At 37.5% G+C, this 12,611-nt stretch overlaps 1 protein-coding gene and 1 long non-coding RNA gene across 4 annotated transcripts in view; one reads left to right on the forward strand and one right to left on the reverse strand.

Moving 5' to 3' along the window:
• The window catches only part of adam11 (ADAM metallopeptidase domain 11), a 34,665-nt gene extending 26,877 nt beyond the window's left edge, over positions 1-7,788 (forward strand). For 2 of the 3 annotated variants that reach the window (XM_063003283.1, XM_063003284.1), the window contains exons 24-27: positions 3,017-3,131; positions 4,437-4,527; positions 6,169-6,186; positions 6,713-7,603. In XM_063003283.1, coding sequence (XP_062859353.1) covers positions 3,017-3,131; positions 4,437-4,527; positions 6,169-6,186; positions 6,713-6,968 — 480 coding nt within the window. In that variant the 3' untranslated portion in view covers positions 6,969-7,603. Of the gene's footprint in view, positions 1-3,016; positions 3,132-4,436; positions 4,528-6,168; positions 6,187-6,712; positions 7,604-7,687 lie in introns of those variants that run through there. The other variant, XM_063003285.1, reaches the window with a different exon arrangement.
• LOC134321506 (uncharacterized) lies at positions 7,200-8,030 on the reverse strand. Its single transcript, XR_010013868.1, has 2 exons — positions 7,977-8,030; positions 7,200-7,897 (listed from the first exon to the last, which is right to left on the reverse strand). It is a non-coding gene; the product is annotated as an uncharacterized LOC134321506 (long non-coding RNA).
• Positions 8,031-12,611: the final 4,581 nt, after the last annotated feature.

Raw genomic sequence — 12,611 nt, forward strand, 5'->3', positions numbered from 1 at the left:
ATGTGATAAGAAGGAAAGAAAATAATCACCCTGTATACTACGATCATTTCATCATTAACAGAGATTTCTTAGCTAGAAGAGGAACTGGTCTAAACCAACTAATACTGGCATTTGTACGTCATGAAATATAATTGATGCACTTCTTGTCACGTAGGCCACTTTCCAGTATCATTCCATTGTAGCAGTTTTCTTGGAATATTGGAATATGACTACTGGCAATCATGCCCTGATTATATCTACACGTTCTAAGTATTAATAATACTTCTAGTGTAAATTAACACCCCATACACACATATTTACACTATATGGCTAAAAGTATGTGGGCACCTCTCCTAATAATCAAGTTTACATGTTTCAGCACATCATCATGCTTTCAATATTATGCCAACAGTTTTGGGAAGGCCCTTATGTGCTTTAATAGGTCTGTAACTCTGTAAACAAAGCAAGCCCATGAAGGCATGGTATCCTTTAAGGTGGAGGAACTCCACCGGTCTGAACTGAGCTCTGACCTGAACCCCAACACCTTTAAAAAAAACTGGAAGGTTGATTGTGAGCTAATTCAATATTAAGATTTGTTTTGTGGGAATGGGAACAAATTCCAGCAGACACACTGATATAGACATGCAGACAAGAGATAGACATGCACTGATCCCTGACCTGAACCCCACTTAGCACCTTTTAAAAAGCAAAAGGTTGATTGTGAGCCAGGCATTCTCTTTCAATATTAAGATTTGTTTTGTCCAAATGGAAACAAATTTCCACAGACACACTGATATAGACATATTAGACAGGAAGGGAACTTCATAATTGATGCCCGAGGTCAATGGGCTGTCCAACAAGCTCATGGTCAGGTGTAGGGCTGAAACTATTCCTCGAGAAACTCGAGTAAATCGATTACTAAAATCATTGATTCAAATCTTTCGCATCGAGGCATCGTTTAATCCATACAACTATATACAGCTCACGGTGTTTCACACGGACGACTTTTACTTTTGCACAACGTGTTTACGCTGTGGGCAGGTGACGTGAAGAAGCCGAGGGCTGCATCCATAATCTCATAATTAAACAGTACTTAACAGGACAGGTACTTTGTGCGTACAGTTTAATGAATACTACGTATCTGGACACGCTCGCCGCTCCTGCGTACTGTTCAGTGTGAAGGTAGCGATTTAGGACGCAGCCGAGAATTGATAGCACTGACTGCAAAATATAGAAAGAGAGAAAATAGAGAACAGAGGAGACTGGAGAGAGAAAACCACAAAAAGTTTGAGGTCATTTTAAGCTGAAAAAACTAAAACTCAGAACAACATCCATCATTGTAACCACCACATGCTTTTTTGAAGGTTTAGGAAAACACACACGTACACACACACACCAAATCTACCTCATCTAGGAGATACAATCCTGACAGAACCTCCTACAAACACCACAAAACCTCCCAACTAAATATTAAAGCTTTATGTTTTGCGTGAGCTGTAGCTGAAACTTTTAGTTCTGAAAGTTGCACAAATTACAGGCGATGTTTATGTTTTACTGTTTATTATTTTTTATGCTTTAGTATTAAGTTGCCTGTTTACATTTACATTAAAAATCTTCTCTTTAAACTGTACTGTATGCAAGGAATAAAAATGTGCAGTTTGTTTTAAGAGAGTTTTTAAGAGTTTATTTTTGCTCTTTATTAAAGCAAAAGTATTTCTTATCCGATTAATCGCTGGAAAAATCGATAGAATACTCGATTACAAACATAATCGATAGTTGCAGCTCATGGTCAGGTGGTCCACATATGGAGCTGAAGTGTTTATGTGTGACTGATATGCTGCTGTAGTTTGTGTTCTATATCACGAACAACCTGCTGGCAGAAACTGGTACTGCAACTAGTGTTTCTTATTTACATTTACAGCATTTAGCAGTCACTTTTATCCGAAACGACTTACAGCCAGTCCGGCCAATCACGGTCCGAGGTTGGATTTTATACGGCCCGCGTCTTCTGCATTAAATTGCATTACTTGCCAGCACAATCAAACATAAATAATAAAGTGTATTAATTCAAGATGTAATTCCCCTTTTTACCAGATGGTGGCAGCAACACCGTGTAAGTCATTTACATGAGAAGCGGCAAACCGTGAATGAGACGTACTCGTGTATGACGTAATAAAAGCGACACAGGCTGTACTAACAGCGATTACCGGGAACATAATTTGACGTGACGTGTTGTACTAAAACAACGAGCTAAGCGTTTGAGTGGTGGAGAAACTTCTGCCCAGTAATAATTTAGAGAAACTCACAGTTCCTGTGTCGTTCTTTTAGTACATAAAGCCACGTTAACTTTATTTTTGTGAATGCGCCCCGTCTTTTATTTTACGGAGTTTATAAAGTTCAGTTAGAAATTCAGATACCTTCTTCTGTGTGTTCTGATTTGTTTATCTGAATGTTTACATTTGGTTGTTGTTTGCTGTGTGAAATACAATGATTAAATAACAGCGTATTTATATACCTATTTTATCCTTTAAAATAATGTTATCAGGGACTGTTGGGCCCTCCTAGAAAAAAGTTTGGACAGCACTGGCTTACACAGTGTTGCTGCCACCATCTGGTAAAAAGGGGAATTACATCTTGAATTAATACACTTTATTATTTCTGTTTGATTGTGCTGGCGGGCCACAAGTAATGCAATTTAAGACAGAAGACGCGGGCCGTATAAAATCCAACCTCGGGCCGTGATTGGCCTGTGGGCTCGACTTTGAACATGTCTGGCTAAGCAATTGCTAACTGAATTGCTGTAGGATTGCTAGGACGCCTCATAGTGCAATTTAACCAGTAAACAGGAGACACTTGAACGCCAGATTACTCTGTGATTTAGGTAGTACCTTAGATATATTCAAACAACATCTTTGTGAGCTGAGCTACTATAGGTGTGTCCAGCCATCAACCACTTTCTGAAACCTTTACATGAACATAAAGTATAAATAAATAAAAGAAGCTGCTCTGTAGCATTGGTTTGTTTTCTTTCTTTCAGACGTGCAGTAATGAGGTGAAGTGTATCTGTGACGTGGACTACACAGGGAAGGACTGCAGCGTGTTCGACCCGCTCCCTGATCCACAGCTTTCAGAGGGACCAGACAAATACAAAGGTCCATAACTGGAAAGTTCTCTGTAAATTGTGCTGTGATTTCAGTCAGTTCCACAATCAGTTCCACAGTCAGTTCCACGATCAGTTCCACAGTCAGTTCCATTTTCAGTTCTATTTTCAGTTCCATGGTCGGTTCCATGGTTAGTTCCACGTTTAGTTCCATGGTCAGTTCCAAGGTCAGTTCCATGGTCAGTTCCAAGGTCAGTTCCCCATTCAGTTCTATGGTCAGTTCCCCGTTCAGTTCCATTTTCAGTTCCGTTGTCAGTTCCTTGGTTAGTTCCATTTTCAGTTCTTAGGTCAGTTCCATTTTCAGTTCCAAGGTCAGTTCAATTGTCAGTTCCATGGTCAGTTCCACAGTCAGTTCAATTTTCAGTTTTATTTTCAGTTCCATGGTCAGTTCCCCGATCAGTTCCATGGTCAGTTCCACAGTCAGTTCCATTTACAGTTTTAAGGTCAGTTCCACAGTCAGTTCCATGGTTATTACAGTTCCTAGCCGGGGCAGCACTGGGAATATTATACAGAACTATGACTATGTTGGGCATCCCAGTCTAAATCCATGGCATTAATATGCAGTTGGCCTCTTCTTTGCAACTATAACAGCCTCAACTCCTCTAGGAAGCTTTCCATAAGATATACCAAGGATTCAGAGAGTGTTTAAATGCCTTGAGTGTTTGAACACTTATTTGTGTTGTTGATTTGATTTTGAATAGCAATTTTAACCCATCAAATTACACTAAGGGTCTGTCCGAAAACCTGGTGATCTCTCTTCAGGCATGTCTAAATTCTTAGATTCCTTAAAATGCTCCTACTGGGGCGCCTTAATTCTGAGTGATAATCTGACCAGACTTGAACCCTACTGAAGATCTGTAGAGAGACCTGACGATGGAATTTGACGGACATTCCCATCCAGTCTGATGGATCTTGATGAATCTGCCATGAAGGATGGGATAAACTGCACAAATCCAGATGTGCAATGCTTGTAGAGATGCATCCAAGACTCAAGGATCTGAATAATTTTGTACAGAAGAGATTTCCGCTCTAAACACATTTTCACTTCAGTGTTAGGCTTGATTAGACGTTGTTTGATGGGTAAACTGATCTTTCTGTCTATTCAAAATCTTGAATCTGTTCATACGTTGTGGCATACTGTTCCTAAAACACTACTATAATTGTATTTGCTTCAAACAATCAAGTCACAGTCATCATTTTCAGTGATATTAGAGATTTTTTAAAGGTTAAGCTCTCTCCTGTTAAATCATGCGTTGTTTTTTTTGTTTATTTTGTGCCCCTTTGTTTATCTGGGCAGGTCCAAGTGGCACAAACATCATCATTGGCTCTTTAGCAGGAGCCATTCTGCTGGCAGCTATAGTGCTAGGTGGAACTGGATGGGGCTTCAAGTAAGATCTGCTATAAAATCTTTCATCAAATTACTTTCATTACGTCTCTACACAGGCTTTCAAACACATCCTGCAAATGCTTTCAAATGCCAGTTCACATATTTTGTATTTATATTGATTTGGATATTAATTAGGTATAAAATTAGTGTGTGACATTGTAATGCCAGCATACCAGTCACAATTAACATTTGTATTGTTATGAGGATGGCGATCACCACACCACACCACACCACACCACACCACACCACACCACACCACACCACACCACACCACACAGAGTGACAGGTAACAAAAACAGACGAGCTGGCAGTGAGTGGAGAAGAACCAGGGACTTTTAAAGGCTGAGTAATGAGGTGGAGATTGGGAACAGGTGAGCATGATAATTAATGGGGAGGATCTATTGGCTGATCAGTTGAAAAACCAGGAGTCGCCAAAGCTCCCCAGGACTCCTGACATGTATCGCATTAACTATGATCATAAACCAAAACAATCCAGGTTCATTCTTTTATCCACGTTTATGGTTTTCAGTACAAGATTCAAGATTCAGATTTATGAAGCTTTATTGTCATTTCAGCTATAAACAAATACATAGTGAAATGAAACACTCAGAACACAAGTGCAAAACAACACAACACACACAGAGCAGATATAAAACAGTGTAATAAATACATAAAGCATGTTTTAAAAAGTCTCATGTTTAAAAAAGACCTGACACAACAGCTTATTACAAACCGTCTTCTAACGCTAACTGGAATCCAGCTTCCAACACTTTATATTTATGGCCTTACTAAATTTACAGGAAAATGTGCTTCATTTCACTGACTTTAACACAGATTTATAAAGAAAAGTGCCACATTTTACATTCAGTCTACATACAGTCATTAAATTACACCCATAAGCTGAATGATAAAATAAATGGATTTAAAATCCAGCAATAGTGCAACAGTGAGGTGTTCTGTCTCGAAGATGAAAATACTCTTCCGTGATTTAACATCTTGGCTGTTTTGACTAAGCGATTGCTAACTGAATTGCCGTTGGATTGCTTGGACACCTCATAGTGCAGATTAACCAGTAAACATGAGGCACTCGAACGCCACACGAATGAAAAACGTTAAATCACTAAACACAGCAAATTCACGACAAACTGCATATTACACGAGAAAAGTGTTATTTCATGGCCTGTGATGTGATTTTTACTGCTGTGAATTAGGTAGGACCTTAGTAATAACGTATACATCAGTTCAAATCAGGACCCATGTGCATCGATACCACACAATATCAGCTACATACAGTTAGAAATTGAGTTGCTTCTCAAAACATTTATATGAGCTTGAGCTTTAGAGCATCATATGATGGTTTTACTTTAAAGTGGCTGCATAACAGGGAGTGAAAACTCAGGCAGCAAGGTTTCATTTGCATGTTTTTATCACCCTGATGTGTCCAGATGTGTTGTGTAGTTGTGTTGTTGTGTTATCTGGTTAAGTTATAAGGTTTATATTAAATGTTTATATTAAACAGTATTATAAAGTAAAGTATGTTTGATTCCAGTGATGTTATTATTATATAAAGATTATTATATGTAACACTGCATGTTATAATAATAATAATCTCTCTGTTTCTCTATTATCTTTTAAAATGCAGAAATATCCGGAGAGGAAGGTATGACCCTGCAGATTAATCCATGATCTAACCCAGAGTTTCTTTATTTGTATTATTTATTTAATTTATTATTGGTCATGTTTCAGTTTTCTTGAGTTTGTGTTATTTGTTGTTATTCACCTGTCTGACATCCTACACAACTGCTGTGCAAAACTCAGCTTTGTTAGTCATTTTTAGTTGAATTTTCTTACAACCACTTGGGTTTGAACTGAGTTGAGAAATGAAACTTTAGCCTAATTTATAAGATACCTGATTTATATTTGATCTAATTTCAGCTTTTTGGGTTTTTAGTGTTATTATTTAGGTTTATAATGATTCGGTTGTGATTACACCATTGTCAAAGTTTGGGTTATTACATGTCTGCTTCATTTTGGTGTAGATAAAAAAAAAAAAATTTAATTAATAATTTAAATATTTGGTTATAATATCTGATGAAAGCTCTGCTTCAGCCGGTGAACTGAAGGACTGTGTCTTAATCTGTGATTAAACTAATAAGTCAAGTCAAATTTGTCAAATTGTCTCAAAGCAACTTTACAGAATCCAGGACCAACAGACCAAAAACCCCTATTGAGCAAGACGAGGGTGACAGGAAAAATACAGGAAGAAACCTTGAGAGGAACCAGACTCAGCAGGAACCCCCATCCTATTTGGGTGGCCTGAAGGACAACTTAAATGAATTAGACTTACCCAAACCATACATACACAAAATTAAATTAGACTTAGACTTAGAGTTCAGAAATCACGCGCAGACAGAAGCCAACACGCAGCGCCAGCAAATCTGACAAACATGAGAGCACCAGACTGCCCAGACCCCAGATCTCTAGGACCGGAGCCACACACCCCTAGGTTGGAAAGACTAATCATACGCCTGAGTAAATAAATATGTTTCAATCTAGACTTTAACATTGAGACGTGTCTGAGTCCCGAACAGAGGCAGGGGGATTTCACCTGCTGTGATCTTTTTAATAATCATACCTTTGATTAAAATAATAAATAAACAACACAACACAGTATTTAGCAAATGTTTTGATATTTGGGACACAGCAGCTTTACTGATGGAACACTACTACTGGTGTTACCTGACAGAGCGCTGCTCATCTGTACCGCACTACAAAACACAATAACAGAAAATAACCAAAGAACCAGAGGTGAACGGGACACTTTAAGTACGTATAAACTGTTACTGAGGTACATGAATTAATTCTTCTGTACTGTTTGTTCACCATTCAGTCAGTCAGTAAACAGACTTTATGAGAGTAAAAAGTATTTCTTCATATCATTGCTGTGTGTTTCATTTATGTTAGCCGCCTGTTGTTTGTTTTGCTTGTTTTTTGTTTGTTATTTTTGTAAGTTTGAAACTCTTTTTATTTTAAAATGTTTTTGACTTTGTAGAGAATAAAAAATAATCCTCATATCAGACTGAAGTTTTAACATTTTTGGGATTCTGTTCTCTTCTTCTTCCCTTCCTGTCCTTCTTTTCCGTTCTTTTCTTCCCGCTCAGATCCGGAGGTGGATAAGAGGTCCGTCCGTCCTTCCGTCCGTCCGCTGTCCTGTCCTCTTTTACTTCACTGTGTCCTTTACATTTCTGAGGAAGAGAAAGAAGAAAAAACAAACGTCTTCCATTCAGTCAGAAAACTGCGACTTGCACTCGTCTCTGCTGTCACACTGCTGCTTCCTGTACGTCCTTTTACTTTACTGTGCTCGAGCCGACCTGAAACACATTCCAGATTATTGAAACTCTATGTATGAGCAGCTCTGTGCTCTAAATGATAAAAATATATGTTATTTACAGAAGGTTAGCAGCTGCTAGCATTCGGCTTTGTTATTCTGACATTCTGTAGCATAAGAACTCAACACCGATGTGATGCAGCTTTTAAGACCTTGAGGGTCATCAGGCATCGAGAGCCACAGGTTACGACCCCTAACGTCATTACTTTATTACTTTAAAACTACTGCCGTCCTCAGCCACATTCATTGAGGTCTCATCGCTGGGGCTGCATTTATAGCATTAGTGAGCAACCGTGAACATCAGCTTGATATCTGACCCCGAGGATTTTCTAAATGTCACGCTCTGCTGAGCCCAAGTATGATCCGAACGTCACACTGAAACTCTTCCTGAATGTTGAATGAGCCATAATTCCCTCGCCTAATGCTAATGCATTTCTGCTAACGTTTAAAGTCGATCACGATGCTGCTTCATTCCAATATCAGCCATATAATCACAGCTCATCTAAAAAAAAAAAAAAACACATCTGAATGTAATTTTATCCTCCGAGTGTGCATGTATACCCATGTGACGACTGGAACTGTGATGGTTTTCTGTATAACTTAACAAGCACACGACGTTTAGGTGCATAAATCCTGAAAAGCTACACATAAAAACACAACCTGCAGTGTAGAAGTGCAGAACTCCTACACGTGCACAAACCTTATGCATCCCATATGAATGTGCAATACTGTACGTTGCAATACGTCGTCAGCGTATCACGTTTCGTCCGGGTGAAACCGAATGTAAATATTGTACATAGACGTGTGAGACTTAAGCACAAGCGTTACTGTTACCACTCAAATATTCCAAAGTATTTAAGAAAAATATTTAAAAATAAGTATTTATGATCCAAACTGCTCATTATGTCGGATAAACAAACTAAAACCTTTAGCTCTGAACACCAAATGTGACTCAAAAGTTTATAGACTGCCAGATATAATGTTTTAAACTGATCAATCATCACTTTTATTTATTTATTTATTTATTTATTTATTCATTCATTCATTCATTCATTCATTCATTCATTCATTCATTTATGCATAAGTCAATAGTGAGGGAACCAGACATGTGAGGGAACGTGTTGTGCTATGTCATGGCAGTCCTGGAAGTTTAGTGATTTCTGAGACTAAATGATAAGAACATTTCTTTGGCTTTTATAAATTTCAGTTCTTTTGATAGGTTTCTTCTGGGTCCGAAAATGAAAATACAGAACTTTAATATTCCATCACTTTCCACAAAGTTAAACTGCCAGACATGCTTGAAAGTAAATACAGCGGTACCTTCTAACCCAACGTCCTCTAAACTTAAAATCTTTCAAACTTGACGTCCTTCGTGGAGACATTTGCACCCTTAAACTCAACGGTTACCTTAAATTTGACATGTTCAGCCTTTTTATAAAATAAAATTGTAATTAACAATGAACTGTCGCTTTGTTTAGCGCTCGGCTTGATCGGTGCAGTAAAACCTCATTGATAGATATATTCTTTTCTGGAATATTCTCCACCAGTTGATAGATTCCTCTTGGTTTCTTTACTCGGTCCCGTTGTTGAGCCCAGGAGAAGACAAAGACACAGACATGGCCAAGTACCAAAAACTAACTTTATTTGGGGAATTAACAAGAATAAATACCTAAGGAAAAGGAGGTGTTGGTAGACAATGAAAGCAGGCAGCTGTTGTACAAGGTGTGAATACTTTTAGGATGTGGAAGTAACAGGTTGATCAAAGGGACAGTAGGAAGTTCCAGGGTGCGAACACATACATATGGTTGTAATATAACTCATGGCTATAAAATTAACTAAAGAAATAAATATATTCTAACACTCATCAAGTGTGAATATGAGACGAATCTGCATTAGTGTGGAATAAGCATCAGATCCAGCCTTAAAGCTCCACATGTATCTGTGTTACAGCTCGAGCTTCTGAGAAATTGTGAGAATCAGAATCAGCTTCTCCCAGAGTTTAAAACGCTTCTGGTTAAAATAAAGCTTAACATGGTTTAATGTAGTAAAAGAAGGAGACAGGAGCACCAAACTTAGAATAAGTAGTAGAATAAGTCACGTTAAGTTTTGTGCACCGCCACAAAAAAGGAATTTAGTATTTCAAGATCAATCATCTCCATGATTAAGAAACATAAGAAAACAATAAAGAAGTAAAGCTAAAGTGCAGCTTTTATTGTATATGCACTTCCACGGGACCATGGACGCATTAACAGGTTTCCCAAACATCCTTATGGAAACAAATACCTTAAAACTCAACGTGTTTTAAACTCAACTCCACTCCCAGAACCAATTGACATCAAGTTTCAATGTACCACTGTACAGTGTTGTTGGGTTAATAATAAAAATAAGTTGCTGACACATATTTTTGACTTAATTTCTTAAACATGTTTTTTATCTTTTAGTCCCAGAAAAAAGCCACAGAAATCACCAGTTGTATAAAGACGGCCATGACATGCACAGTTCCTCCACGTCTGTGTAAACTTTCACCTTTAAGAGTACACGTTCTGTCTGGACAGTCATTATAGTTAATGTGAAAATATCTGGTTTAAATCCAGGACTGACTGTTCAGGCTGGTGAGAATCTTATTAAATCATCAGACTGAATTCATGCAGGAGATTTGACAGATCGATTAAAGACTGATGGCAGCACGAATAGGAAACTTTTTATTATTCTGTTTATTCTATTTCATTATCATCAGAAAACACAGATCTGCACTTTCTATATTCATGCATGTTTATTTTCTAACTCCCATCATTCAAAACCCCCAGAAGTTAAAGGCCAAGTTATTCCTCTGAAGCAAAACCTTTATATCTTCAAGACAATAAGCCATAAAGTTTAGAAATCCTGTTTAAAATGTTATACTTTAGCGAAAAGATCTAAGTTTTTATAAACATTTAAATATAAATATTCTAACAAACATGAGTTTACATGTTTAATCATGTATATTATTAATATTGTAGTAAAACATATTTAGAGGCCTTTATAAATATTTAAATATTGTAAGGATTTAATTTCTTTTTAAATCTAAGAGAACTTGAAAAGAAATGACATTTAATGTCCAGATCTTTAAAATATCAGTAAATAATGTAAAGCTGAATTAAACCATTTCACATTCATGTCTAAAAGCTTGATAATAAAAAACACTACATTTTATTTACTAATTAAATTTTTTTTTTCAATTTTTTAAAGTATTTTAAAAGAAATGCAGTTTACTCTGCTGCGTTTACACTGTGATGATAAACAGGTTTAAATCAGGAGAGATTTATGGAATCACTGCCACCAGATCTTCAGTAGCAACAATAAATCAGTGAAGTGTAACTACAGACTCCTGTTCATGTAAATAGATCATCTGCAGCTACATGTAGAACATGTGCAGCTACACAAACTACACAAACGATCATAATTCTGCCATGTTCAGACACCCAGGGGTTCATTTTTATCTTAATATTTGTACTATATGTTTTAAACTAAACTAAACAAAAATAAAAGAGATAAAGCTTCTTACTGCGGATGTGCTTTTCATCCAAACATAAAGATATTAAAGTACCAATGCTAACAAAAATCATAAATAAATAAATACTCATGTAAAGTAAAATAGGAAATAAAAATAAACTGAACAAGGTAAACACACGCCGCTCAGGTGGTGCAGTGGTAAAACACACGCTGGAACACCAGAGCTGGGATCTCGAATACATCGTATCGAGTCTCAGCTCTGCCTGCCGGCTTGGCTGAACGGCCACATGAACAACAATTGGCCTGTTGTTCATATAGGGGCAGGATTAAAGCCGGATAGGGTCTCTCTCTCATGACTAATGTAATTACGACCTCTGCTGGCTGATTGGTGGCGCCTGCACAGAGATGAGAAAAGAGTGCATTGATAAGGGTGTGTCTCTCCGTACACAGTGCTGATTTGCATGCGCACTCGTCAAAGTGTAGATGACAAGATGCAAAAGGCTGCTACCCAAGTGTCGGCGGGGGGGCGTGGGTTAGCTTCGTTCTCCTCAATCAGAGCGGGGATCAGCATTAGTGGAGAGGCAGCATGACGCAATCGGGCAATTGGACGCGCTAAATCAGGAGGAAAAAGGGGAGAAAATGCATAAAGAAAAAAAATAATAAAATTAACAAAGTAAACACGCAAAACTGTATTAAGGAAGCACATTTTAAGTAGCTAATTTTAAGGAAATTATAATTATAATAATAGTAAATTAACATCTATTAAAAAGGAAGATAAACTGCCATTAATAATTAAATAAAAATATTAAAATCAAAACCTCAATAAATTATCCTAAAAAAGCAAAATATTTACTCTAGCTTTCTTAACTTAAAAAATACTTAATTAATAGTACAATCTTTGAGGATTTGAAGACCTCATTCATAGCAAGCGTCCTAAAAAATAAGGAAATTATTATCTGACCAAAAGACTCACTCACTTTCTTAACCACTTATCCAATCAGGGGTGCTGGAGCCTATCCCACACATTCATTCACCTATAGGGCAATTCAGTGTCTTTAGTTAACCTGACTGCATGTTTTTGGACTGTGGGAGGAAACTGGAGCTTCCGGAGGAAACCCACGCAGACACGGGGAGAACATGCAAACTCCGCACAAAAAGGACCCGGACCACCCCACCTGGGGATCAAACCCAGGACCTTCTTGATG

Source organism: Trichomycterus rosablanca, chromosome 10, assembly GCF_030014385.1.
Source record: "Trichomycterus rosablanca isolate fTriRos1 chromosome 10, fTriRos1.hap1, whole genome shotgun sequence".
Lineage (NCBI taxonomy): Eukaryota > Metazoa > Chordata > Actinopteri > Siluriformes > Trichomycteridae > Trichomycterus > Trichomycterus rosablanca.